General features: G+C 57.4%; 7 protein-coding genes across 7 annotated transcripts; 4 read left to right on the top strand and 3 right to left on the bottom strand.

Annotated features, from left to right (window-relative positions):
* The first annotated feature begins 80 nt into the window (after positions 1 to 80).
* ACRALDRAFT_1076058 (uncharacterized protein) lies at positions 81 to 2,181 on the top strand. Its single transcript, XM_071018465.1, has 2 exons — positions 81 to 707; positions 762 to 2,181. Exons 1-2 carry the CDS (start codon positions 111 to 113, stop codon positions 2,064 to 2,066), a joined length of 1,902 nt encoding a protein of 633 aa, XP_070873284.1. The 5' UTR covers positions 81 to 110; the 3' UTR covers positions 2,067 to 2,181.
* On the bottom strand, positions 2,132 to 6,465 carry ACRALDRAFT_1081368 (uncharacterized protein). Its single transcript, XM_071019148.1, has 3 exons — positions 5,612 to 6,465; positions 4,477 to 5,549; positions 2,132 to 4,418 (listed from the first exon to the last, which is right to left on the bottom strand). The coding sequence occupies exons 1-3, from the start codon at positions 6,198 to 6,200 to the stop codon at positions 2,490 to 2,492; spliced, it is 3,591 nt and encodes a 1,196-aa protein (XP_070873283.1). The 5' UTR covers positions 6,201 to 6,465; the 3' UTR covers positions 2,132 to 2,489.
* Positions 6,466 to 6,826: 361 nt separating this feature from the next.
* Positions 6,827 to 10,578, bottom strand: ACRALDRAFT_1063155 (uncharacterized protein). Its single transcript, XM_071016741.1, has 4 exons — positions 10,207 to 10,578; positions 10,010 to 10,136; positions 8,298 to 9,934; positions 6,827 to 8,239 (listed from the first exon to the last, which is right to left on the bottom strand). The coding sequence occupies exons 1-4, from the start codon at positions 10,274 to 10,276 to the stop codon at positions 7,434 to 7,436; spliced, it is 2,640 nt and encodes an 879-aa protein (XP_070873282.1). The 5' UTR covers positions 10,277 to 10,578; the 3' UTR covers positions 6,827 to 7,433.
* A 1,501-nt stretch (positions 10,579 to 12,079) lies between these two features.
* ACRALDRAFT_1063154 (uncharacterized protein) lies at positions 12,080 to 14,530 on the top strand. The gene has a single exon (XM_071016740.1). It carries the CDS (start codon positions 12,780 to 12,782, stop codon positions 14,286 to 14,288), a length of 1,509 nt encoding a protein of 502 aa, XP_070873281.1. The 5' UTR covers positions 12,080 to 12,779; the 3' UTR covers positions 14,289 to 14,530.
* Positions 14,531 to 14,972: 442 nt separating this feature from the next.
* Positions 14,973 to 19,381, top strand: ACRALDRAFT_1081365 (uncharacterized protein). Its single transcript, XM_071019147.1, has one exon. The coding sequence runs from the start codon at positions 15,379 to 15,381 to the stop codon at positions 19,117 to 19,119; it is 3,741 nt and encodes a 1,246-aa protein (XP_070873280.1). The 5' UTR covers positions 14,973 to 15,378; the 3' UTR covers positions 19,120 to 19,381.
* A 689-nt stretch (positions 19,382 to 20,070) lies between these two features.
* On the bottom strand, positions 20,071 to 21,354 carry ACRALDRAFT_1081364 (uncharacterized protein; the record flags this gene model as incomplete). The annotated part of the gene is made up of 1 exon (XM_071019146.1): positions 20,071 to 21,354. One exon carries the CDS (start codon positions 21,352 to 21,354, stop codon positions 20,071 to 20,073), a length of 1,284 nt encoding a protein of 427 aa, XP_070873279.1.
* A 3,650-nt stretch (positions 21,355 to 25,004) lies between these two features.
* On the top strand, positions 25,005 to 26,614 carry ACRALDRAFT_2043288 (uncharacterized protein; the record flags this gene model as incomplete). Its single annotated transcript, XM_071021338.1, has 4 exons — positions 25,005 to 25,158; positions 25,237 to 25,538; positions 25,769 to 25,873; positions 26,060 to 26,614. 4 exons carry the CDS (start codon positions 25,005 to 25,007, stop codon positions 26,612 to 26,614), a joined length of 1,116 nt encoding a protein of 371 aa, XP_070873278.1.
* Between the last annotated feature and the right edge of the window lie 885 nt (positions 26,615 to 27,499).

Genomic DNA, 27,499 nt, shown 5'->3' with positions numbered 1-27,499 from the left:
ATACCACTCACCGAGGTGGACCCACCTTGAATTTCAAGAGATAGTCTCGAAACCCTTCTTCTTCAACCATCATCCAACCACAGACACCCGTTGTCTATCTCCAAATCCCAATGCCGAGCCGGAGACTTGTACTTGACGGGCTATGGCGATGCTTATGCCCGTCCGTTGATCCAGTCGTCGCATCGCGGCTGCTCCGGTCGCCCGCGCCCGCTCTCCTTAGACGAGTTCATCCGTCGTCGAGACGAGCCACCCAACCGGGACTTGGTCCAAGGCCACAGCCATGTCGTATGCAGCAAAGGCAGTACAGCTCCACGGCAGCCGCGACTGCTCCGCCGCCGCCCGCCCTTCGACGCAACAACGACACGGCAAAGGATGACGAGAGCAGCGTCGACGTGGTGCGAGCTCTGGCCCAGACCCCGTCGCCGAAAGAACTCGACAAGAACCTGCTGCGCTCGGCCTCGACGCCGGACATCATCGACGCCCTACAGGTCTTGCGGGATCGCCCGAACAGCTTCCTCGTCACGGCTGCTATTGTCAAGTATCTGGTCCACGAGCGACGCGAGGCTCCGAACCCGAGAATATACGAATGTCTCATAGCCAGCGCGCGCGACACCAAGGGTTCGGCCGACATGTTGGCCCAGCTGCTGGCGGAGATGAAGACGTTGAAGTTTCCCACCGGATCACGGCTCTGCCACGATGCTTTGCAGGTGAGTGGCCTCTTTGTTTTAGATGCTTCCTTTCACCCCAACTAACGCTCGCAGGTCCTCGCGATCCACCCCAACTACCTCCTCCGAAACGAGATCCTCGCCGCCATGCAAGAATCCTGGACCGAAATCGACCCCTCCGGCCAGTGCAGCATCGCCCTGGGCCTGCTGCGCGACGGCCAATACGAAATGGCCGCCTCCAAGCTCGACGACGTGCTGGAAAAATACCCCGGCGTGCCGCACTGGATGGTCGACGTCTTCATCTTCGTCTACATGCAAAAGGGCTTCCTCGACGAAGCCGTCCGCATGGCCCACCTCAAACCCCACGCCACATCCCACGGCCTGCCGCTGCCCCTCTTCCACCAGCTCCTCGACGCCTGCAGCCGCGCCTCGCACTACGTCGGCACCAGCTACGCCTGGAACTGGATGCTCGAACACGACCGGAGCGTCGTCCCGGACGGCGTCCTCCTCAACATCCTCCACACCGCCGCCCGCCACGCTGACCCCAACCTCGCCACCCAGGTCACCGACCTCCTCTCCGCCCGCGGCGCCAAGCTCGCCCTGCACCACTACGAGGCCCTCGTCGAGGCCTACGCCGCCAAACACGACCTCGACGGCGCCCTCCGCCTCCTCTGCATCATGCACGACGCCCTCTCCGTCGTCCCCGAAGCCAGCACCCGCCCCGTCTACCTAGCCCTGCGCGCCCACCCGCCCCTGCTGCCCCGCGCCCTCGAAGCCCTCGCCCGCCTCCTGCTCACGGGGCACCACAACGTCCCCATCCAGGTCGCCAACGCCGTCCTCGAGGGCGCCATCGCAGGGAACGGCTTCGACGCCGCCCTCGACATGTACCTCGACTGGCCGCTCTACACCCGCGCCTTCCCCGACCAAGTCACCCTGCGCCACCTGCTCCGCGCCTGCGACGACCCCAAGGCCCTGTGCCTCCTCGTCTCCGAGAACCCGGACGCCGCACTCAACGGCGACCGCGCCTCGTTCGACCGCGCCGTGCGCGAGTTTGCCAACGTCGCCGACTTGGACAGCGCCTACCACTGCGCCCAGATGCTCCTCGTGACCGCCGCTACGGAGACCGGGTCGTCGACCGCCACCCCGCAACAACACCCGGTGTGGCTGACGCGGGAGACGGGGCTCGTGCTCGTGCGCCGGTCGCTTGATGCCCGTGACGAGCGCGTGTGGTGGCTCATGGAGGAGGCTGACCGGCGCGGCCTCGACTTGCGCACCGGGCTGGCCAGCCTGCTCGCCGCCTGGGAGCAGGAGCGGCCGTCGTCCAAGTCGAGGCGGGAGGTCACCACCGGGCGACGCGTGTTGGGAACCGGAGGGGACGTGGATGCCGATCCGGTAGATTGACTGTGGGAAAGATAGAGAGTGTGTTACGATGATCAGCATAGACGTCGATATTCCATAACATAACACGGGAAACATGTCATGCACGCCGTACTTTGAGTGTTCATTCAGGTGAAATCAGGTGAAATTGATTATTGTCGTCCAGTGGGCCAAAACCCTCGGGCCTTGTGACATGACAAGAAAGAAACATCCACCGCCAGCCCTGCCCAAGTCGGTAGCAGTGGCCTAAGAGAAGAGGTTTATACAGTCAAGTAGGCATAGTAAGAATAAAAAGCCAAGCGCCTTCACATGTCCTTGAAAACCACACCGAAAGACACACTCACACACACACAACTCCCAGAACCTGACTGAAGACATGCCCTTCCGTGGTGGCCATCCGTCTGTATTTTTTTACTGTCGTCTCCTCCCTACTGAAAACAAGTCATTTTACCGCGTGTGCATCCCTGCCTTGAGCAGGTCGTAGAGATCATCGTTGGACCCGTAGCCGTGGCTGGTCGATAGGTTAAGCGACCCGTGTGTGGTCTGGTGATGCGTCTGGTACGAGCCCGTTGTATCGGCAGCCGTGCCGTAATTCGTAGAAGGCGCCACGTTGGTCGATGCGAACGAGTTGGAACCGCTTCCGAAACCGCCGTACCAGTTGGACTGGTGCGATTGCGATTGCGATTGCGACTGTGATTGCGACTGCGACTGCGTCTGTGACTGCGACTGCTGTTGCGGCCTCGCCTGCTGGGTCCGCTGGCGGGACTGCGTCGGCTGGTCTTGCTGCTGTTGGTTATAGCTCTGGTACGACGGCGGCTGCTGTTGGCCATACGCGCTAGACGTCGACGACGACTGCCCAGTCGCAGAAGAGTCGAGGCGGAGATTAAACAGCTGTTGCGCAGATGAAGTCTGTTGCTGCGTCGACTGGGAAGATTGTCGTTGCCCACCGTACGAGTTGGAGGTCGGCATGGTCGAATGCGCCTCGTACGTACGGCTGCTCCGGGATTGGGAGTTTGGCCACTGATTCGCCGTCGACCGCTGCTGCTGCTGCTGCTGCTGTGGGGGGGATTGGTGGGCATGGGCCGTGGTAGAAGTCGATGATGCCCTCCTGTTCGCGACCGACTGCGCCGCATAAGGCTCGTAGCCGAGTTTGCCGACGGACTGGTCAGTGGCAGACGTCGAATACCGCCCTCCGTAAGCGTTGTAGCTCGTAGTGCTGCCCATGCTAGTCGACGTATTGTAGCCCGACGTGTCGATGGTCGGGGTCTGTGTCGACGGCAGCGACTGCTGCTGAACGACGTGATGGGTCGGTGTCGCTCTTCGGCCATCGCTGAGAGGGGTCCGCGTCTGAGTCCCATGACCGTTCCTCGACTTGGCACGTCCTACCTGTGCCGCCGCCTGAAACGGCGAACCTCGAGAGGGCGTCGAATTCGCCGTCCGCGCAACGTGGACCGTGGGGGACCGTTGCGACTGATGCTGGACAGTGGTAGTCTGCGGCATGGTGGTGCCTGTCGATTGATCGAGGTTTCCATAGACATGCTGCGCCTGCGCCTGGGCCTGCGCCTGAGCCTGTACGTCTGGGATTTGCGCCGTCTGAGCGGCTTGTTGGACTTGATGCGTCGAGCTCCTAGATTGGTGCTGCCGTGCCATCTGCTGCTGCCCATTGGTCGCCGACGCTTGGTGTTCGGTGCCTCCGAAAGGGCCAGACGGGGAGGTTCCGGTTTGCCAGCTGCTCGCATAGGCCGAGAGGCTCAAGGCTGCCTCGGCCTCAGAAAGCGTCTGGGCTCCGCCCAAGGGGCTACGCTGACTTGACTGGTTGGTCTGACGCATCGCCGTCTGAGGGCTATTCGACTGGGGCGCTTGCTCTGGGTTGGCATGTACCTCTGGATAACTGAGGTTTGACGGTTGTAAGCCCGGATCCACATCATTGGACACGGCGTGTGGGAATTGCAAGTTCGTCGAGCCAGAGCTAAAGTAATCCGGGTTGGAGGTGTCCGCCGGCGTGAGCATGCCGGCCACGGGCATGTTGGACGTGTAGTCAATCGTCTCCATCTCGTTGGGGTCGGGCTGATGTGTAGATTCGTTGGTAGGTGGGTGTGTAGGCTGGTGTGTCGGCTCATCGGCAAGTTGGGGCAGAGACTCATGCACCGCTGCATGTGCCGGTTCGTGTACAGGCTCTGATGGTGCATCTTGTTGAGGCGCAGGCTCGGGCTCTGCATGACGCTCAGGCTCAACTTTGGGATCCGACTTGACGCGAGCAGCAGGCTTTGGCTCGCCCGCGTTTGCACCTTTAGATTTGCGTGGCTTCTCGAGCGGATACTCGCACTGGACCCCAGCGTCGCGGCACTGAGCACACGCCGGCTTCTTATGGTCACACTATACAGAAAGGTACGTTAGTGGAATCCCGACTGATGCTATTATCTTTCCAGCTTACCTTGATTTTGTTGGCTTTGCATGGGATACAAGAGCCCCGAGAGAGGCGTGGTTTGCGCGTCGGAACGGTTGAAGCCGGAGCTGCCGCTTCGGGTGCCGTGGTGTTGCCCACATTGGCATCGTGAGTCTGTCCGCCTCCTGGAGCTGGCGCCGGGGCGGGAGCTGAAGCTGCAGTCTCGGTACCGGTCGGAGTAGTCTGGTTTGCCGAGGGAGGGTTCTGCGGTGTCTGCTCTGGCGTCGTCGAGTGGCTTGACGGTGCAGCCGCACCGGCAGCACCGGTCGAGTGGGCGGGGTGCACGATGCGCAAACGCTCTGCGCCGTACTTGACGAACATCATGAGCGATTCCTTTTGCAGATCGGGGGCCTGGTTGGCGAAGATGCTGAACTGTTCCTCGGAAAGGGTCGCCGGGTCGACGTTTGCTTCGGTGAGCAGGCGGATAGCCGTCTCACGACGCCTTGCCGCTTCTGCGGGGGGTACATTCAGGAGCGCATGGGAGTGGATGCCACTGTCCACGGCAGCTTGCGCCACCTGAGCCTTGGTCTGAGCCGCGTCTTGGGTTACACCACCAGCGTCCCCGACGAGCGCGTCGGGATACTCGCCGGGCGCAGAAGGCACGTTCTGGGGGCCATACTGTGGAGGCTGGCTGGTCGAGTCGACGGGCGCCGCGCCAGGATGTTCCGGTGGCATTATGGGCCCTCCGGGAGTCGGAACATCGGCATCCGACTTTTTCGTTCTTCGTTTCTTCGGCTGAGCCGAATTCTCTCCTCCCTCGCCGTCGGCCGCAACGGATTTGCGTTTCCTCGGTGTCTTCTTCGGCTTGCTGGCAGTACCGGGTTCTCCGGCCGGCGTCGCCTCGCCCGTGGCAGCTTCTGACTTTCGTTTTCTGGGGGTCTTCTTTGGCCTATCCAGAGTGGGTGGGTTCACCGGCTCCGGACGAGGGGGCGGGCGGTAGAGCGCAGCCACATCGGCAACGGTCTTGTGAAGCGGGGTATGGTCGTACTTGATGTTGATAGATCGTGAGCTCTTGGAAAAGGCGATGGATACTGACCCACGGCAATCGAACGCGGGCCGTGCTGCATAGGGAGAACGTCAGTTAGGAGTTTGTTTCTAAAGAAAACAAAAAAGTCATACGTACCTCGATGGATAGGGTCGAGCTCCTTCTGGCTATACTCGGCAATGACCGACTGCTTCAAATTCTTCGCGTTCTGCCTCATCCAGGCAGCAAGCGAGTCCTTGCAATGGTATGTCAATGTCCATCCGTGGGATCCCCTCGAGATATCGTGTATGGCCCACGAACAGCCATCCGTCGCGCCGATGAGCGAGATGACGGCCTTTGCAACCGCGCGCTGCATGGAAGGATCGTTCTGCGGCTGGTTCATGACCACCTCGTTGGCGCGTACGACCTTTTTCGCCTGGCCATTGCTATCATTGGTGCCGTGGTTGCCTTCGCTCTCATCCTGGGACGGACGGGTGGCCCCGGCAAGAGCAGGGTCGACATCGACGTGGGCCTTGGTGTCGGATTCGGCAATAACGAACTGCACGGGGCCTCGCAGGTCAAATGTGATGGTGGCGTGTTCGGCGCGGGTAGGTTGTACCTTGGCCTCGAGAAGCTGCCGCAGCTGGTCTTGCATCTGGTCCAGGTGCGAGATGGGCACCTTGCCGGAAAGAGCGTCGGCACCCCCGCTGGCGCCGCCGGGTCCGAGGCCCAGCAAAGCTTCCGCCATGGTGGTGGTCGGCGGGAGAGATGGACGGTGGTCCCGATGACGACTCCAGGTGCGAGCGGAAGATGATGACGAAGCTCCTTGTGATGATGTCGATGGTGGCGGTGGTGATGACTTGGGCTGGATTAACAGCAAAAGGCGCGTAAGCCGGGACCTGGCCGTCGGGGACTGCTGCTCGTGATCAACGCGATGCCTCCAAAATTCGTCCGTATTAGTGGTTGTCGCGTGCCAAGGGGTTGAGGCGGCGGAGGACGAGGACGAGGGCGGCGAGTGGGAGGAGGGAGATGAGGAAGAGAATTGTGCGAATTCCGAGTGCTCAGCGAGTTGTTGGTGATGTAGAATTGGCGTTAGTCGCGCCAAGGTCGTACCTTCCGCCATGTCTAGTGATTTAAAGTGGGGCGGCCGTGACAGACCAGTAAGAGTCGTGGATTCAGGACCCACTCTACGCGTCTCACCTGGCCTTGTTTGTGTGGCTAGAGACTAAATTACCCGCACCTGTGGCGGAGGATGTGGCTGATACGTCTTACATGTACTTCGTACTTCGTACCTACGTCTTCACGAACCTCATGTCCGAAGCAAAGGATAAAGGAGAGGTCGCAGTTGTACATATAAATACCCGGACATGGAGGCAACAGAAGAATGAAGGTTTCTAAAGATCCAGAGGCGTTTGCAAAGTAAATCCAACTTGAAAACATGTGTAAAGCGTATAACAAGCAAGGCTGGTTTTGCTTGTTCACTATGAAGTAAAGCAAAATCTATAAAAGCAGAGCAAAGACTAGAGCAAAATCCATCTCAGGGCCAACAACAGACTGTTTTATGACACCATGGAGGTAATACCCGTTGGTTGTTTTGATTCCGACTAAAGTGCTGTCTATCGGCTATTCAAACAATACCTTGGATTAGACAACAATGATAGACAACCTCGCAAACAGCCGAAGAAACGTGCCATATGCACACTCCCAACAGGTATCAGTTGTCCCAACGACCATGGAGAGAAGGCGAGGCACTAGACAAAAGGAGAATGATTAGGAAGACGCACGTAAGCTATCTAGTAAGACTAGCAGTTGTCATGAAGACACATCCCCCCGTTCATAATACCCACAATTACTATTACTCCGTGACCTCGAATATCATCACAGGTGTTCCAAACCACCAACTTCACCCATCCCGTTCATCTTTCCGGGATGGCATCAAAGTGTGCAATGCAAAGTGGCAAAGGTGCAAAAGGGTATCCAGTTAGTAGTACACCTTCTCGTCCCAAATGGGAGGCCGCGCGCTTTCGGCATCCCAGACCAAGTTGTTCTTCTCGTCAATGACGCAGCCCTCGTCCGTGATGCCAATCACCTTGCTGGTCAAGGCAATCTCGTCCTTGGACACGCCCGCTTCATCCGCGGGGATCCAGAGGAGGGGTGTTGGCGCCGTCACCGAGGGAGGGTAGTAGGCGTCCCTCTCCACCTCTTCCGTGTACATCTGGTCGAAATCAATCGCATCCCGGGGCACCAGCTTCCGCAGCGTGTGGTAGTCGGCATACACCCACGGCTTGAGGAACCGCGTGATGATGTTGCCCCGCTTGTCGGACGCGCCCTCCGCCTGGCTGGGAGCGGACCCGTTTGTCGCGGCCGCCTCCTTGCCGCCCATCTCCGCCGTAGTGGGATTCGACGCGACGGGTCGCGCGGCCTCGGGATCCTCGCCGGCCAGCAGAAGCTCCTCTTCCACCTGCAGCGACCGCGGCAGGTTGTAAAGCAGGGGATCGAGCACCTTGGAGATGGTGATGTGGAACAGGACGGTGAATACGAGGCAAGCCACCATGAGGACGAGAGGACCAAATGCTTGCGATACGGCGAACAAGCCGACCATGCAGATTTCCGAAAGGTAAATGCCGGCAAACAGCTGCTTCAGTGCGCGAGGGTAGATCAGGCCGCGCGTGTCGACAATCGTGTCGGTGACGAACAGGATGTTGTACCGGTACGCCAGGTAAAACAGGAAGATACCGAGGGATGACCAGAAGAGCATGATGGGCGCAATGACGGCATACGCAATACCTGGAAGGATCCGTTAGCACAATGGTCCTCTGACGATTCCCACAATGACTTCACTTACTAATGACGGATATCGTGGTATAGATGGGCAGGACCGAGCCCCAGGAGATGGCGCTGAGCGCCGCCCACTTGGTGTACATGGCACGCGGCGTGTTGGCCAAAAACTTGTACAGCAGTTTGAAAATGACAAAGCCGGCGACCTGGGAAATGACACCCGAGGCAATGGTCAGACCCTGGACGATAAAGTACGAAACGTAAAAGGTGGACGACCGAGGAAGCGCCGACGAGAGGATGCTAAAGACCGACATGGGGTCGTTGACAATCTCGAGGGCGGCGCCGACGGCCGAACCGGCGATGGTGGTGACCAAAAAGACCTGGATGAGCTGGAACCAAAAGTAGGCGTTTTGCGTGAACAGCTCGACCCGCGACAGCGACGGCTCGCCGGCGAGCTTGGCGCACAGCCGCATGATGACGGGGACGAGCGACATCAGGATGGACATGGCCACGGCCGGGAGCAGACCGGAGATGACGCCCATGATGACCTCGGGCACGGCGTCGAGCCACGAGAGCCACGACAGCGACTTGAGGAACGAGACCTGGCTGATGGCGCCCACGGCGGCCGAGGGGATGGCCCAGAAGATGATGAGCGCGGTGATGAAGGCGATGACGGCGTACCGGCGGATGACCTTTTGCCACCACGGGATGCCGAGCGACTTCCAGATGACCTCGCTCGGCTGGACGCCGATGTACCGGGGGGACATGCGGAGGAGCTGGTGGTGGGTCAGGACCTGGAAGGCGGCCTGGGCGTCGGACTGGGTGTGGAACTCGACAAAGACGGCGCCGATCTTCTTGTAGTCGCCGGCGCGGTAGCCGGCCTGGGCGGCGGCGGCTTCGGGGACGAGCCTCTGCAGCTCGCCGCGGCACCAGTCGATGGTGTCGACCTTTTCGCCGTACAGGCCGAACTTGCCCAGGCGGTGCGTGGGGCGCTTCTTGCTGGGCACCCAGCGGGCGGCCACCTGGCCCGGCTCGGCGTCGTGGGTCGCGGCGGCGGCGGCGGGAGAAGGAGCCTTGTCACTCTTCAGGGCCTTGACGCGTTCCTTGTTGGCCATCTTGATGAGCTTGACCTCGGCGCCCTCCAGCTTCAGGGCCGTCTTGTCGCGCTCCTCGACCAGGTCGTCGACCTTGCTCGTGTCGCCGGCGATCCACACGTTCTTGACCGAGTTGCCGAAGAGCTGGCGGATCTTGACCTCGTCGAGGTAGGCGTCGGGCACCGAGGTGAAGAGGACGGTGCGCGAGGACATGCGGTTGGCGTAGATGGGCGAGAGGAGGAAGGCCTGGCGGAGATTGATATAGTAGATGCACTCGCGCAGGATCATGTACATGACGAAGCCGTAGAACAGCCAGCCGAGGAACACGTGGGCATAGAGGCGGTTCTTCCCCTGGTCCGACTCGACGTCGACGTTGCTGTAGCTCAGGATGTTGAGCCCGTCCTGCGTGCCGCCGCCGGTGGCATTGACGGGGAAGAGGATGGGCCAGGTCATGAGGAGGCCGACGAAGCAGATGGTGGCACAGACGCGCAGGAAGCGGAGGAAGAGGTACGCGTCCAGGGACTGGTGCTGGAGGGCATGGTGGTCGGGGATCTTTCGAAAGGCGCCGAACCAGTTGAACAGACCGCTGGGCAAGGCGGGCGTGCGCTCCCTGCAAGAGACGGTTTTCGTTAGCGAATGAGTCTCCCCAGTCAAGAGGAAGAAGTGACTGCATAGAACTACATACTGCTCGCGCAAGCTCCCAAGATAGGTCCTGGGAGCATAGAACCTGCGTTGGCTCTTCCGTAAAACGAGAAAGACGATAAAGTAGATGCTGGCGATGACGAGGGCGGGGACCAGGGTCGACACCATGCCTGGGGAGTCAAAGATCAGTTTTCGTACGCGTATGTGGACACTTTCTATTGTGAGGTCTATGGCACGAACCGGAGACGGACGAGTCCTGGGAACCCTCAAGGGCCTCGCCCTGCTGCTGGCGAGCTTCCAGTAGGCCCATGGTGGCAGCAGGCGGTGTTGATTCCTTAATGGCTGCTCTATCCGACTGCGAAACAGCGAACAGTGAAAGGGGCGCGGCGGTCGACAATCGGTGGAGTGGGAGCAGGTGAATCGGGGATGCTCTCCAATACGCCTCGTCCGTAGGCTGGGCAAAGCGTCGGGACAAGGGAGCGAGAATTTGAAGAGGAAACGGGACTCGGGGTGAAAGAGAGGAAGACCAAGGAGAAGAAATAAAGACGACGTGCAGGCGGACCAGGGTTTGATACCTTGGACGAAGTGGATGTCTGGGATCGCCCTGGGCACTGCGGGTCGCCTATGTAATCCGCTGTATGTACCGGTAGACATGGATCAAGTGATAGGGAGATTCAATAGGTACAACGTACGAAGTACTGATATGCGCCGTACGGTACGTACAACGTACTGTTCTTGAATTGCTATTTCAACGGGGTCTCTTACGTAAGGGCGATCAACGCCTTCAGCCTCCCGTTGGAGAATTATGGGGTAGAGACAGGGAAGAGAGAAACTGCGTGCGAGCAACCATTGAACAAACAAAACAAATGTACCCGGGAAAGGGGCGTATCAATCGTCGGCCAAGTAAAGTACAACGTATCTAGCAGCGACGGAGGTCTGAATTCAGGCAAAGGTACGAAGTACATAGCGTGCGTTGTAGTGTATACAAATAAACTACTGGTACACTAGAATGCAGTGCAGTAGGCGGGTGGGGAACAGCAATGGCTTGAAAGCGCGCGAGCTAATAGACCAGTGGATGAAGGCGGAAATGAAGTCTCAGCTGTGTCTCTGCTCTGACAACGCCGAGTCGTTGACCAGGAGGTTGACCAGACAAGTGATGCCACGCTGTTCCCCTGTCTATCGTCCACCGTCCACCCAACACGCTCGTTTTGTTTCAACCCAAAGGCATGGACAGGCGAGTTTAAGCTTCGTACGGCAGTGACGTTGCGTTGTACTTTATCACAGATCGGGAACAAAAGCCAATGTGGTATTTTCATGGAACCCCTGCACTCCAGTTGCCGGGGGAGGAAGCGAGAAAGCTTGGCCGGTCCCCAGTGATTGTACCCGGCCGGATGCCTGCCCTGCTGAAACCTGCATCCATGACGTAACATGATTGGTCCACATTGGTTCTCAAATCAAGTCCGTGACCCACTGATGGTCATGCCCACAATGTACCTAGGTACACAGTTTATTCTCGGCCTCTGTGGCTTGTACGGTACGTTGTACGAAGTATTCTCTGAATAACTTGAATGAATAGTCTCTTTATTTCCTCCCTTTGTCTTCCCTCTGCCCTTCGACTATTAATAAATAGAGCACGGGGTAACTATGAAAGATCAGCTTTGAACATCTCAAAGAAGGTACGAAAGCGCTACTAATAGTGTACCTATGTACATACTGTTGCAAGTTCTTTGTCTTACCAATGGCGGCTGGGGGAAACAAAATACGTTGTACGCATTCCGTGCGTCATCGTACTCCAAATTGGCCATGTACCGTTGTACCAATCCGCTCACTCTTCTTCCTTCTTCCCTGGCACCCTTCACTTGGCCACCTGTGTCTTCACAACGCGAGCAGAGATGGTGATCCAGCTATTCTCAATTAAGCAACTCTTTGTCCATCCCGTTGGTCGACATGACATATGACACCATTCTCCGCATCCGTCCTCCTGTGTTCAATACACGTCAATCTTCAACTTCACCATGTGTTCCACCAAATCCACGCTCCAAATAACCATGATCCAGGTAGAGGGCTCTCTCCTTGGATTCGCTGCGCCTAAAATGCACAAGTTTTGTTAAACTTAAGGCCAAATACTTTGAAATTTTTAGGGGTTACGAGTCACTTTCCATCATTCGCCAAAACTCTCAAAGCATGACGACTTTGAACCTGGCGGAGCTTTGTGATTACTCGTATATTCGTACCTATTCAGGTTGGCAAACAGCCGTTATGACAACAGTTCGAGAAGATCCAGGCACACAGGTAAAGCTACCCCGATGGTGATTCTACCAGTCGTATCTAAAATAAGCGACTATAACCAACCCCTGGCACGTGACTCTTGGACCATCCACGACAATCGCGATCATGGTGAGGGCGCAATTCTTTCCTGGACCAAAAACAAGTCCAGGTTTCGGTCTCTTTGTGAGCTCATCCCACCCTTTTCTGCCATTGAGGCATTGCGGCCGTCTCCCTACGCAGCCTTCTTTGTCCGGAATTGTACTCACTCCTTTGTTGGCGCGACGGTGGGCATGTCAAGGGAAGTCAAGGGAAGTCAAGTAACCAAAATATCAATGGCGCATCGTCGTAGTCATAAACAATGTTTTCCAGTTTCTTCAACTCTCTCTGTCTCTCCACGTCCTCTCAGGTTTTGCTCTTCGGTGTTTCGTCGCCTCTTTGATTAGAAGCAGAGCAGTAACGCGAAAAGTTGATACTTGGAACGCTGGACAACAGACCCCACGACTCGGACATCACATCGCCAACGTCAGTCACACAGATACGACACAATGGACTCGAGCACATTTACTCCCGTCAACGGGGCAGTTCCCAAGACGCCTTATGCCACGGAATACGTCTCGCGGTACAGCCAGGTGACGGAGATGGACCCCCAGCTGCTCTCCCACCTGAACTGCAGCTACTTCTCGACCACGGGCGTGGCACCCACGCTCCTCGCACTAAAGAAGCACGCCCAGGCCCTCGCCATCCTCATCCGGCAGATTTCCGTCAGCACCAGCTTTGGCGAGGTCGACGGCAAGAACCATGCCGGCGGCCATGCCGTCCGGCGGTTCAGGGAGAACGAGGCCTTCGACTGGCTCAACGACCTCTCCACGCCCTACCACACCGACGACGAGTGGCACCACAAGCCGCTGGTCGAGCTGATGAACCAGGTCGAGTCGCAGACGGACGTCGCCGGCGTGGTGCATCACTGCCCCCTGACTCTGAGCCGCCAGGTCGAGCAGCACCCGGGCGGCCAAAAGGTCCGGCCGTACGCCAACCACGCGGCCCTGACCATGCACGCCAACGAGTGCCTCGAGATTCTCGACCACGAGTACAGCGCCACGGGCGGGCTCATGTCGCTGCTGCCCACCGACGCCGACGCCGACCGGGAGGACATGCAGGCCGCCCGCAACACGCTCCTGGGCCAGTGGCTCCTGTTCAACCAGCACCTGGTGGGCCGCATGCACGAGCTGGAGCTGTCGTACGCGCAGGCGCTGGATGCGCTGCAAGGCGAGGCGGCCATCCCCCTCCAGACGCTATCCAAGACGGCCGGGTCGAAGGGCGCCGGCAGCGACCTGGGACGCGAGATTGCCTTCCCGCAGGACCGGTGGATCCTGTGCAACTCGGGCGACGACGTGTTCGAGTACATCCACAAAGTGCTGGACCGACAGGAAGCGCTGATCGAGCCCAAGGAGCGCATCTGGAAGCAGCGCGGCGTGGTGGGGGAGCGCATGTGGCGGGAGCTGCGGGGCGGCGACGTCTACGACCGGGGCCTGGTGGCGTGGGACGCCAAGACGCGGTTCATCCGGCTCCGGGGCAAGGCGGCGCGGCGCAGCCCCATCTTCATCCTCCCGGCGCACGGCGAGCACCCCGGGGCGGCCGAGACGGTGCGGCTGGAGGAGGCGCCCAAGGTGGTGTCGGTGGTGACGCCGACGTGGCCGGCGCGGACGTCGGACTGGGAGCGCAAGTACGTCGACAAGCTGGACCGGGCCACCAAGACGGAGATTGCCAACCTGGAGCTGGGCAAGGAGAAGGACACGCTGGAGACCAAGGCGCGGCTGCTCGAGCGCGAGGTGCAGAGCCTGCGCTTCGCCACCCAGACGTACGAGGACTATTACCGGGCCGCGGCGACCGAGGACGGCGCCAGGCTGCTGGAGGCGCGCACGGCCAACCTGGCGATCCAGAATAGGAAGATGCAGGATATGCTGGAGGGCCTTCGCAAGAAGCTGCCGGCCAAGTATCACAAGCACCTGGGGCCCGGGTCTGGTGATGCGCCCGCGACGTCGCCGTCGGCTTAGTCATTTGGACTGACCTGGGTAAAGGGAGGAGTGTATGGACAGAGGTACCGCATTTTGACTCGCAATAAGATTTCATTCCTTGCCTTTTCATGGGAATTTGGTGACTTTAGGATGAATAAATGGTACCATGGTCTAGACAGTCCTTTGTATGAAAAGAAAGGTTCCGATGAGTACATATTTAGTACACCTCTTGTTTCTCCCTTTGTTCCTACCTTCAGGGAGTCAATATTAGGTATGAAATTCCACCCAAGGAAGGAAGCCCCGAGGTGGGGTCTGATAAGAACTGACAGGGTAGCTACTACACCAAGCGGGGTTTCAGCCAATCATTACACCCCGATAATGCTATAGTGGGTCGTTGCTCTAACAACGGAAGGAGTACTGTCACATCAAAACAGACGCACCTCCTCTATCGTCTCCCATCGTCCCGTCTTGGAAGGCACGAGGGGTCAGAGGCTGCAGCTGGACTCGGAAGGACTCGACGGACCTTGGTCCTACCTTCCTGCACTCAATCATTGGCTCACGACACACTCTGGCCATCTCCTGATCCGATAGAACCCTGATCATCCTCCGTAGACACGGGTCTCGAACCCAATGCTTTGACTTCTCTCCACCTTGGCCATATTGTCTTGCCCTATCCACTTTGGAATCTTCTTCGCCGATTCTCTTCTAATCATCATTACTCCTGGCCTTCTTTCTGGTCGCTTTATGGGTCCATCTCCTTGCCTTGCCTCTTGATCGTCAGTCACATTCTCCATCTCGCCAACTGGACCCTTAGGCGCAAGCTGTCCGTCCCAGCATGAGAGCTGGCTAAGGCCGGGCTTACGCGTTGCCAATTTCCACTCGCTCATGGTGTTTTCACCATCTGCTTTTCCTACTCTAGGCGCCAACCCACAACCACAAGGCTTAGGACAGGTCAAACGACAACAGCAAACCAGAGCCACCGCGATAACGACAAGAAAATTACCGTCATTGCCACGGCGCATTTGAACGGGTAACCACCGAGAACCATGCGTTGACAAGACGCCGGGCACTGCTCTGTCGACCGAGGTGAACCGAATACCGCTTATCCCTCGACAGCACGCAACACAGCATGACGTTGCCGTCGCCGTCGCCGTCGCCGTCGCTGTTACTGCCACTGTCGCCTGCGGCCCCTAGCGACACGGCGTCTCGACCGGCCAGGCTTTTATCGCGACTGGTTCTGTTCCTTCTCGCAACCTCAGCTCTACCCCTGGCGGCGCAAACGTTTCCATACATTCCCACCACCATTCTCCTTCCCGAACTTCTGACCATTGCTCCCGATGGCAGCAATTTCAGCGGCGCCAACTCTGACTTTGTCTACATCTTTGCCCCCAGCGACAGGATCGACAACGATGAGGCTGCAGTAGAGCTTCTTTCACTCGATATCTCTGCCACCGTCCATGGCGACACAAACCTCAAAGTCGTCTCCTCGAACCTGCCCTTTGTCGACGCATCATCCAATACATCCACTTTCTTGCCGAGCCTGACCGACAATGGCACCATCGTCGTCCAAGCGGGAGACTGCCAGTCCCCAAACGACTACAACGTGTGGACATACACTCCTACGGGCCTAGGTCTATCGTCCACCGAGGGCGTCTGGGCAAAGAGCCGGGTCGCTGTGTCGGACGATCAAGATGACTCTATCCAGCTGGGGCCGCATTTCTTAGGCGCCGGCATAACGTTCTCCTCGAGTTGGACGCCCATCATATCCGAACCCGCTTTGTACTCGTATGGCGGCATGTGTTTATCGCCAACCTCAGACCCGTCAGCTTGGCAATCCAACGCGGCCTATTCGAACCAGATGGTCCGCCTTACCCGCGCCCACGACAGATCTCGCGGAGGCTACGAGGCGTCCTTCGTCGCCGCTAGAGGCCCGGCCTTTCCGGCGGCCGGCTTTACCTTGACCGCCCTCAAGCCCTCACTCTCCAACAGGTCCGACACCCTGATACAAAATAGGCGTCATGTCATGCTCGGCGGGCACACGGAGCACGCTTTCATCAATATGAGCACAGCCGCCGTTTGGAGCCTACCTGAGGAATCGTGGTCCTTTCTCACCATCAATGAACCCAGCCAGCGCGACGACAACGACGACGACGACCTTGGCCTCGAACTGGCCGCCAATAAGCTGGCTAACCGGGACGTGATGACCAGCGTAGACAGCCGGTCTGGCCACACCGCCGTACTAAACGAAGAAGGAGATGCACTGGCCATCCTTGGAGGCTGGGTTGGCACCGTCTCTCAGGCAGCCTACCCCCAACTCGCCATTCTCAGGATGGGCGACTCGTACGGGGAGTGGACATGGGAAATTCCCGACAGTCAACCGGATGGACCTGCCCTCTACGGCCACGGCGCCGCATTGCTTCCGGGAAATGTCATGATGGTCTACGGTGGATACGAGGTTACGGACCCTGGTGATAATGCAGCTGTCGAGAAACGGAATACCCGCCGCTCGCCCCGGTTCCTGAATTTAACGTCAATGTCCTGGGACTCCGCCTACGAGAACCCTGTATACACTGGAGGCGACCGTGACAGCACAGACTCGAATGGTGGCCGCTCAAACGACAACGACCGGATCAGGACCATTGGCCTTGGTGTGGGTATAGGTGTTGGGTCTCTGGCCATCATTGGCGCCATCTTGGTCTGGTTCTGCCACAGGAGGCGGTTGAAGAGGAAAAGACGCGAGGACACGGTCCGGGACCTGGCTCAAGATGCAAGCCGGTTCTTACGAGAAGATGACGACGACATGATGGAAAGAAATGACTTTTGGTCCCAACAGCCCTGGTACACCGGCGGCCGTGGACCGTATGACCTGGCCGGAGGCAGGTCCCTAGGATACGAGACGCTCAGGGGCAGCCGCAGCTCGTTGCAGGGCGGCTACGGAACCCAACCGCCTCCCGGCTTGTTTGTTCCACGAAAGCCAGTTCCCCGGGCCGCGCGAGGTGCCTACCAGCCCGCCCTGTCTCACACGGCCAGCTTGACAAGCCCGGGTTCCATTCATCCGATTTACGAGGCCGACGAAGAGGATCCAGACGACTCTGCTCAGACGGCTACTCATGATCGCAACCACGACCCAGCGCCCGACACGCCTGCCTCGCCTACCTATTCCGACCCGTTCGCCACCCCTACGGCGGGCTTGACATCTGCCCCGGCCACGTACTTCCCTCCCTCTCGTGCCAGCGCCACGCCCAGTCCTACGAGGGATCCGTCCCACCACCGGATTGATCCTGAAGTCCAAGATTGGAAGTCCGATGTGGACGCAGCCGAGGCTCTCCTCGCCCAAATACCGGCCCGCTCCCGTGCGGCTGCTAGCAACCACCGCGACGCCCCGACGCGCCGACCTTCTGTGCGCTCCGCCGCCTCCACCCCTGTACCGTCCGGGGCAGACGACGAACGCTCGGCTAGTGGGCTCTCGGACTCGAACCGCAGCGCCTTCAGTAACTTCATCTCGCGCTCATTCCTGACAGGGCCCACCACCACTGCTGCCGCCACCGCCGCAGCAGCAGGAGCAAACACAAACGGCGACGGCCGCCTCGGGACCTCGGGCTCCAATTCGAGCAGCAGCAGCAACACCTTCACAACGGCCACGTCTGGCTTTGGAATCCTCCAAGCCGAAGGCCCATCACTCCTTCAACGGACGGAGCGGGACGGCCATCTTCAGCAACACCGTCGCGGGAACGGTTACGCTGGCGGGGAAGACGAGGACGATATTTTCATTCCCGGAAGCCCCAGCAAGAACAAACCTCGCCGCCAACAGGGGTGGCTGGGTAGCATACGGCGGGTTTTCAGCGCAGGAGGCGGTGCAGGACGACCGGGTCGAGAGACCAGCAGCAATACCGAGAGCGAGGACGGGAGTGGCAGGAGCATCAGCCCTACACGGCGGTCGCTCGACGGACAACAAGACGAAACCTCTACCACTTATGAGTCCCGCCTCCTCGGGCTGTCCAGTATTGGAGGCGCCGAGTTGCTGCGGCGGAAACAGGGGAGACGGGGGTGGGAAGTTGATGATACAGGAGAGTATCCGAGTGACAAAATGGGACGTGAAGAGGGCTCGCACGGATCGGCACATAACGGCGAACCAGGGGTCCAAGAAGACGAGTGGGATATCGAGAAGGAGATTGAGAAGAGGTTGGTGCAGGTCATGTTCACCGTTCCGCGGGAGAAACTACGCGTCGTTAACGGCGACGAAGCGGACCTCGACCAACAGGAAGGGGAGGAAAAAGTGGTGGACCCCGAGGAGCAGCGGGACAAAGACGACAAGGAGCCAAAGTCGCCATTTCACGCGCAAAGAGAGAAAACAGCGATGACGGTAGCTGCCGGATATCCGAACCCCTCCCTGGACCCGGAAAAGAGGACCGCGGCGAAGGAATCCTCCCCGAAGCCAGGGCCATTACGGATCCGTAAGCAAACGCCGAGTCTCGAGAAGATCAATACCAACGTGGGCTCTCCTAACCCCGCCATCCTGGGAATGGCAAAGTGGACCGGGAGGACAGATGGTCCCTGGGCCCCGGCGCCGGATCGGACAGGCCGCACACTGCTGGACGTGCCCTCGATAGGAGACGGTACGGCACGACGGGGGTCCAGCGGGAGTGGCGGTACCAGCATGGGAGACGTCAGTCCAGGGGCCGAGTCGTTTGGGGACGACGGCGGCTCGTCGATAACCGGAGACGGGCGACATTCGGCCACCATTCACACGGCGGAGGCCGTGCGGTTCGCGAGGCCGCGGACCAAAGTGTTGGAAATGGTGGAGACCTTTGAAACGAAGAGTAGGGAGAGCAGCCCTTCCAAATCGGTACGGAGCGGCAGGGGGAGGTAGCCGGAGCGGCGGGAGCAAGCGGGAGCAAGGGGATTTTAAGGGACGGCTTGGGAGGATATCATCTGGGGCCTATCTGGAGGCCATCTGTAGCAGGGCGTTTTCTCATTATAGGTCATGGATGGCGTCGTCTTTTGTATCGACATGTTATCATTATTCAATGTCATTACCTGGCGCATGTAGGGATCATGTAGGTTAAGGACAGATGCAGTTGAAAAGTAGACGTAGGGATGAGAATGCAAATTCATTGAGCCCCGGTTGTTCCGTTTCAATGGCTGTGAGTTTGATAAGTGCCGTGTATCGTGGTGATGCTGTCCCGGGTTTCTCACTGCCCTGCAGTAATAAAAGGACTCTGAAATGTCGAGAGACCAAATCATACCCCGTACGTAGTGTACGTACGGGGAACTATGTAAGGACGCCCCTGAATCGACGACCCCGATTCGATTGCTCGCGGCTCAGGGAATCGATCGTAACCAAAACCAGCAGATGAACACACCGCTGAAATTATGGAACGAACCGTCGTGTCGATCAGCTGGGGCAAGGAATCCTGCGCCGCATTGGGTAACATTTTGGCGATCTTATGCGATCCTGTCGGCACGATTGGTCTTGTCCATCGTCTTTCTACCTATTCCAGGGCGGAGTTGCTCTTTAATTATACACTAGCTTGTTGTGTACTCGTGCCACGCCGGATTTGGTGTTGTCTCGGTCCTCGACCGATTTACGCTGCGGGTCTAAGAAGATCCTTACCTTGGATTAGCAAAGGGGCTTTATCAGGTCGAACCTAAATGGCCGAAATCGCCTGATATCACGTCAATAAAAAGTGTATGTAGATGTAATCGGGAGAGATTCATAGCCGGAGCCAGTCGCTGTGTGGTTAGGTAGCCAGCTAAGGGTAAGGGTTTAGTGGCCATCGCAAGGGAGAGTTGGAGGCCGTGTAAAGGGTATCTTTTAAAACTAGAAAAAAGCAAAAGAAGAGACTGCAGAATCTATGGGCAGCAGCTTTGAAATGTAATGAAGTGGTCTAGAAAGTAAAGGAGACCGCCCCATCACCCGCAATGTCCGCTTGGGCCATGCGCCGACCGCCAAACCCGAGTTCCGCTCGAGGACCGCATCGACGAGGTCTTGGCCAGGAAAGTCCATAATGACGATACCCGTCCTGCCGTAGTACGACTGCTGCCCCTCCTCGCCCCGCCGCACGGCCTGCTCGACCAACCAGCGCCCGGTGCGGTCGTTCATGCCCACGACAGACCCGTCGCGCGAGCCGGCGGCGGCCTCGATGGGCAGGACGCCGACGGAGGCGCTGAGGTGCGAGAGGTGCAGGGCGTCGTTGGCGCGGTCGGCGGGGTGGGACGTTTCGGCGGCGCGGATGAGGGCGGCTTCGATGGCGTCCCACTTCATGTCGAGGTGTTGCAGGCTGGGGATGATCCAGAGGTCTTGGAGGACCATGACGCGCGATTCCCACACGATGCCGTAGCGGCCTGAGCCCGAGCCTGGTTTCGGCGCGGGGCTGCGGGTCATTTTGGCTTGGTTAAAGAAGGCGGGTGAGACGGCGGTGGCGGTGGGGAATTGCTGCAGGAGAAGAATCTTGCCGCGGAGGGCGCCGAGGGTGGGCAGCGGGAGGAAGGTGTCGGGCATGTAAAAGTGGACCTGGGCGCGGGGGGCCGTGTCGGTATCGTTGTGGAGGTAGTGGTTGAAGGCTTCCTCAAAGGTGCGGTCGTTGCGGCCGTAGGGCCTGCCCTCCTCCTTGAGGCGCATGACGATGGTCTCGCTGGGGTGCTGGTCGAGGAAGTCGAAGACGGTGAGCAGGACGTCGGTGTAGGTGTAGCCGGTGTAGCGGTCGGCGTGGTAGATGAGGATGGAGTTGTTGGTGAGGCGGCCGCGGACGTCGAGGTAGCGGATGCCGGCGCGGAGCTGGGCGGAGAGGTTGTGGTTCTGGCATTGGTACGTCTCGTCGCGCATGTCGAAGGTGAGGGTGTCGTGGGTGCCGGGGATGGAGAGGCTGGTGAGGTTCGTGTCGTCGGGGATGGACTGCATCCATGAGGAGTGGTCGAGGCGGCCGACGTCAAAGGAGTACTCGGAGTGGTAGTCTCCGTAGCAGTGGCCCTTGCCGAGGAGGGTGAGGCATGGGTCTAGGGAGAGGAGGGCGGAGAGGAGCACGAGGGTGAGGATGAATGTTGTGAGGAGGGAGAGGACGGGGAAGCAGAGGGGCCGCTTCGAAGGGCTCGTTCGCACGGCCATGCTGGGTCTAGGAGATGGAGAGGGCGGGATGCAAAGGTCTAGGATCTATGTGTAGCCAGGACATTCTTATCGCATCGCAAAAAGATAGAATAATGAACTTAAGGGGGGTGGTGAGGTGGAAGTGAGGTTAGATGAGATGAGGTTTCGTGCTAAACGTTCCATGCCTCGGTCAGCGGCTCTGGTAAAATCTGTCTTTGGGGAGGGGGATCCCCTTGGACAGAAGACAGAAGACCTTGAAGAAGAGCAAGCTGCACGAGGCTGGAAGGTTGTGGTGGTGAAGGGGGCGTGATGGTCGTGAACTTTTTCCAGCCCCTGAGTACTTTGTTATCCCTGAGCCATCCACCAACATAAGGTACCACCACGTGCCGCGGGAACGGAGAACGGCAAAACTATTTCCGATATTACGGGACCCCTGATTACGTCAGACCGAATCTCGGGGCCGAGCTGATGAACGGCCCGATGGTACGGACGGATGGACTACTGAGTACTTCGTAATTACGTTGTACGCGTCTCCTTGCGATCTTGTTCATTTCTTTTTGTCTTGTTTCTGTTTGTTTACCTTTTTTCCTGTCTCGAGTCACGTGCATTGGTCCCATTCCCAACAAGAACTCCACGATCGATCGCTCCACATCATTTGTTTTCGTGGGTCGGGAAAGTCTCGGTTTGCGCTTGGCGCGGAGAGGAGATCCGGAAAGCCAGCCATCGCCCTTCAGAGGAACGACAAAAGAGTACGAGGAAGCAGTCCAACTTGAACGGCATCTCATTTCATCCCATCAAGTCAGCCATAGAGCGTCTGGCTGTGCTGGAGGACTGGGTAGACGTCTGGACATGACAACACATGCTTAGAGCCCAGTTCCCGTGCCGCGACCAGAAGTCGAATGCGTGCCCCTGGAGAGGGCGGCATAATAAAACACCATCACGTGGCATTCTGTCGAATGCATTTGCAGTGCTGGAGACCTGTGATACGCGCCACAAGCTGGGAAGTCCAACTTGTTCGCCAAAGCATGCTAGTTCACTGATCAGTGGGTAGTACGACCGGTGGAGTTTGTGATGCCATCGGTCTCAAATAAGGAGCGTCGGGGTGTGGACTCGAAGATAGAGAGACGGAAACGTGCAATTCGCTTGAAATCTGGTGCATAAAGAGACATAAGAAAAGGAAATGGACAACAGTATCATTGTCATCGTATGAGCCTATAAAGTAACGGTGTTTCCCGTTGAAACAGCGGATCACTGACGTGTCCAACTCGTCATGGAACGTCGAGATGTGAGAGTACGAATACGTTGTATGGAGATGGGCAACCAAGTACGAACCAGGAAAAGGGGCTAGTGAGAGACCCGATGGATGAACGCCCAAGTGCGACCGAGGTTTCCGTTGGACAGAATATTCGGAACAGGACGTACGGAGACTGAGTGTTGTGCCATGGCGACGGCTATAGTTGACTTATCTATTGCCAGTTGCAACCTTGGAAAGTTGCCGTGCCGACGGATCAAGTTGGACAGGTCGAGTCCCGGCTAACGTTGTCGTAGTCTTAGGGTTCTCACCCGTTCGTTCATAGTACCTACTAGGTGTATTCGTAGGTACGTTGTATAACGCGACGCGCAGATGTTCGTGTGTCGATTCTGTTTCTAAAAAGAAAAAAGAAAACACGGCTAAGGGATAGTGGCAGGTCCGTTGGTCGACCGTCGAACTCCTAATTCAGGGGAGACTGGGTGGTGATGGACGAACTACTAGTGACGCCCTAAAGTGAAAGCTAGGGAACATTCCGCGAGGGAGTTGAGAGTGAATCGAGGGATTAGCGAGCAGACTACCGCTGATCGCCGGTTTGCCCATTGCTAATTTCGTGGCCTCCACTGGCAGTCCACCGCCCGCAAAGTACAAGGGACGAGCTGGTACTTCGGTTACTCCGTACCGTGCCGTACGTGTCCAGTAATCGCAAAGTATTAAGTACTTGGCGCTTTCGATTTACGTGCGCCAAGGCCTGGCCAAGATGTACGAAATACATTATCGCCTATTCTTCGTACTCGGGGATCTTGGCCCACCCGCTAGAGAGCCCGGTGTTTTAATCTCAGCTCGAGTGTTTCTTTCCATTCGGTAGCGCAGTACGTTGTAGAAGCAGAGTTGAGAGAAGAACGCGGGATAAAAGAGAAAGAGAGTTGTTTTGTTTTCATCAACCCCTTTCATTTCCTTTCTCCAGGTACATATATCTGTATGTACACCGTTCATCTGGCCCACCTTGCAGTCAACGTGTCATCGTCTTTGGTACTTGCTCTTTGTATCATTCAGACGAGTATCGTTGCCAGAGGTACAACGTACATAATAAGGTACTTACATAATTAGCCGCCAATTCACCATCTATTCGTCGATCAGACACTCTGTCGTGATGAGCAGCTTGTCATTATCAATCCATGTACGTACCAGAGATGTTCCTGTGCATAAGGGTGGCGTATCAGTTACAGATGTCGGTACATGCATGTACAATGCGGAGCACTGCGGGTACCTTGATACCTGGTTGGTAACTGGAATTCGTAACCCCTGTCCACCACCCCACCTTTGCTCGAGGCGGCAGAGATACGGAGGTACTTTGTACTTTGTACATCGCCCTTCGTACTCCATCAACCTGTGACACTTTCCTTCTCTTTCAGCCCACTCTCTTCTCCTCCATCCGTCCCTCTCCCTCCGTCTCCCTCGCCGTCTCTCATTTCAACCTCATTTCGGCCGACTCTTGGACTCGACTCGCTTTGTCTGATTTTATCTACCTTTTGTCCTGTTTCTCTGCCTTTGGTCCACTTTCCTTGGACGTAGCACTCCTTGCATCCCCCCTTCCCAAGTCAACCCCCATACGAAGCGAAGTAAAAGCCATCGTCAAAACAAGACAAAGAGCAAGATAGAGATAGCACATCTCCACCTCGTCTCGCCTCGTACTACTTCCCGTTTACCGTAGTGCGGCTTCTTGGCCCCGCTTCTTTCTCCATTGATCTTACCACTTCCTACGCCCGTGGCTGGGTTGAGCAAAGACGCCTCGTTTTTTCCCACCCATCCCCCGGTCTGTCCTGCCTGCATCGGCTCCCTGTCTCGCCGTTTCTCCCTCCATACACTTCTCTTGGCCATTCCTCCTCCGTCTCTCAGAAGACCGACCTCAATTCGTCTCTTCGTCGACTTCAACTTGTTATCTTTAGAGACGACCAAAACGCCGAGGCAACAGATTTTCAACATCGATTCTCTGCCAGCCACTACAACATTGATTACCAGCTCTCCTGGCTCGACTAGTTGCTGTACTCTAGCCTCGCGCAGGCTTCAGGCCACTGCTAGGCCTCGCGAAAAACAAAACAGCAAACCCTTCGCTCGACTGGTGTCATGGCAGTGCTTGACTGTACTGCATCTCAACCTTGACGCTCTCGCCCGATACATCGACAGACCGAACCCTCATCAATACCTGCTGATGCTCGTACCCGAGTTCTCGATCTAACTCTTACCAGCTACTCTGGAAACGTACGTACCGAAAGGAAGAGCCAACGGGTACACTGCGTGTGTTCCGTAAAGCTTTGTGACCACTTATTCTTTTTTATCCTAGTTCGTGCCAAATGCAGTCGACATTGCTAACCAAATGTGTATCCTCCAGAGTTCGGTCCTGGACACAATTGCCTTCGACATGACCCTATCAAAGACTGCCCGCCTCGTGGGCGCGTCTCTGTTTCTTCTACTTCCTCTATCGACTACATCGGAGACCAACAACCCAATACTTCGGAGGCAGACCCTCCAGCAGGACCTCTGCGCTTCCGTCAACACTGGCTCTGGCGATCCACGTATGTCCAGGGTCCCCCAACAATGGAGTTTCGAAATGTTTCCGAGCCATAGACTGACGGAATGAATTTCCTTTCTAGTCATCGACAGGTACCAATCCAATGGCCTCTGCCAGGATCACTGCATCGAGAAAGATTTCGCCTTTGCCATTGTTCAATATCAATCATGCTGGTGCTCCAACGTCGAGCCGGGCAAGTCGAGCCTCGGGAGCGTCGATGAGGATTGCGCAGCTCAGTGTCCTGGCTATCCCTCCGAATCCTGCGGCAGCCGCCCCGGCTGGTATGGGTATATGCGCCTCGTCAGGCAACCCACGTCGACACTAGCCGAGAGCACCTCCAGCTCCCGCTCGAGCACGACGACTATGACTACAGCAACATCAGAGGTAAGCGACAAGCCTTGATCCCCCTTAAGCCCCACCCCGAATGTCATGTCGTTGCAATTATTACTTGACCCGCCAACCATGGCCACCTCTTTGTTTCAAATTGCCTTGCCGTCGATATTGCCTTTCTCCGCCCAGTCTCTTGTCGATTCCCAACACGTCGGACGTACCATCACCACCACCACCACCCGAAAAGAAAAAAAAAAGCAGTAACTTAAATCCCGGGGTTCCAGGCTACGTCTCCTTCTGCATCCCCAACGGTGTCCTCGACGACGTCGCCGGCGACGTCCCCGACGACGGATGAGACTGAGACTGTCCAGAGTTCGGCAACATCTTCGGTAACAACATCTTTGTCGTCTCCTTCCTCTTTGTTTTCATCGTCCTCGTTGGAAACGACCTCGAAAGACGGCGTGTCGAGTACTTCTTCTGTACGATTTGTAGAGTGTCCGAGTTCTACCAGGGGGCGAGAAGCAAGAGTGTTTTCTTTCGCTAGTTCAGGTGACTAGGGCTAACTGTTTGGCCAGGAAACGCCGGGTCCATCCGCCTCAGGCGTCGAGACCATAACGACGGGCGGCACCGTCCGAACCGTCTTTGTGACCCCGTCAAGCACGGCAGACAGCGACGCAGCCGACTCGGACGAGTCATCCGACGGAGGATCCGGCCTCGGCACGGGAGCTGTTGTCGGCATCGTCATCGGCGTCATTGGTGGCGTCATCTTGCTGGCCGCGGTTGGCATATTCTTATATCTCCGACGCCGAAAGCAGCAGAAGGGGGACCCAGGCATCAACAACGACAAGTACGAGGACCACGGCGGCGGTAGTTCCGCGGCGACCCCTCGGCTCCCTAACCTGGTCGTGACTATGGGTGGACCGAGTTCGAACGCCGATGCCGGCGCAGAACAGCGCCGCAGTAGCAGGCTCATGGCCGTCGACCCGCGAATGGACCCTTATGCGGCGCCGATGTACCGGAATAAAAGCCGCGAGAGCATCAACACGTTACACGACGACCATGACTATTCGCGCAAGGTGACGAGGCCCGTACTACGCGCGACGAATCCTGACCCGATCGATGAAGACTAGGTCCGGACGGAAAGCTTCGACAGAAGTCGAGCCAGCATTCTTTGTCTTTCTCGCCGAAGCATGGGTGGGTGGGAGAGAAAAGGGTTACTTTGGACCATTGTTTATGACGCACACGAATACGGTTCCTGTCAAAAATTTGGGAGTCTCTGCATTGCGTTTTTCTTGATTTCGAGATACCAGGGCGGCGTTCTTTTCGTTCCCCGTCTTGGGGAGGGGGACCATACAGTATGAAAGTCATACAATTGGGGGGTTAGCGGCATTTCCTCAGCAACAACAAAGATGGAGCGGGATGTCAAGGGATCTGGTTGGGTTGGTGCACAGCCAGCCCCTACGACAGTGCTTGGGCAGCGGTCTGATTTTTATTCTTTATTTTTCCTGTTACGGTTTGTTTTCTTTTCTCTGCTCGGCCAGTGCATTCCCCGTCCCTGCTTGTTCTTTTCAGGGGATACAGGAAGAAGAAAACAGCCATCATTGAACATGCAAAGGGTCGCAGCGCAAGTTCCTGGCAGCGGAGTGTTGGCAGTGGCATCCCAGGCGAACCAAGATGCGACGGACCCGATATCACTTGGTGGTTTCGACGGCGGAGTTTAGACAGTGAGAGACCATGGCGTACATATAGAGCCGGGATACCTACGGTATGGGTGGACGTGGCAACCTCTTTTGGCTGGTCATGAGGAACGACGACGTCTGGCCTGCGAGGCCGGACGGGAGCCGTGTAATAAAAGCAAAGCGCTCATTTTTAATATTTCTGCCGTCTTTCCCATGCTCTCCCACGTACCTTTGTGTTTCCTCTACTCACATCCACTCTAGCCTCTCGACCGCCCGGATCACCTCGACGGCCTTGGCCTCGGCTGCGCGCCTCGCGTCTTCCTGCAACTCGTACGT

This window comes from Sodiomyces alcalophilus (genome assembly GCF_042370955.1).
Source record: "Sodiomyces alcalophilus JCM 7366 unplaced genomic scaffold ACRALscaffold_6, whole genome shotgun sequence".
In the NCBI taxonomy this organism is placed as follows: domain Eukaryota; kingdom Fungi; phylum Ascomycota; class Sordariomycetes; order Glomerellales; family Plectosphaerellaceae; genus Sodiomyces; species Sodiomyces alcalophilus.
This window is presented reverse-complemented; position numbering and strand designations above follow the sequence as displayed.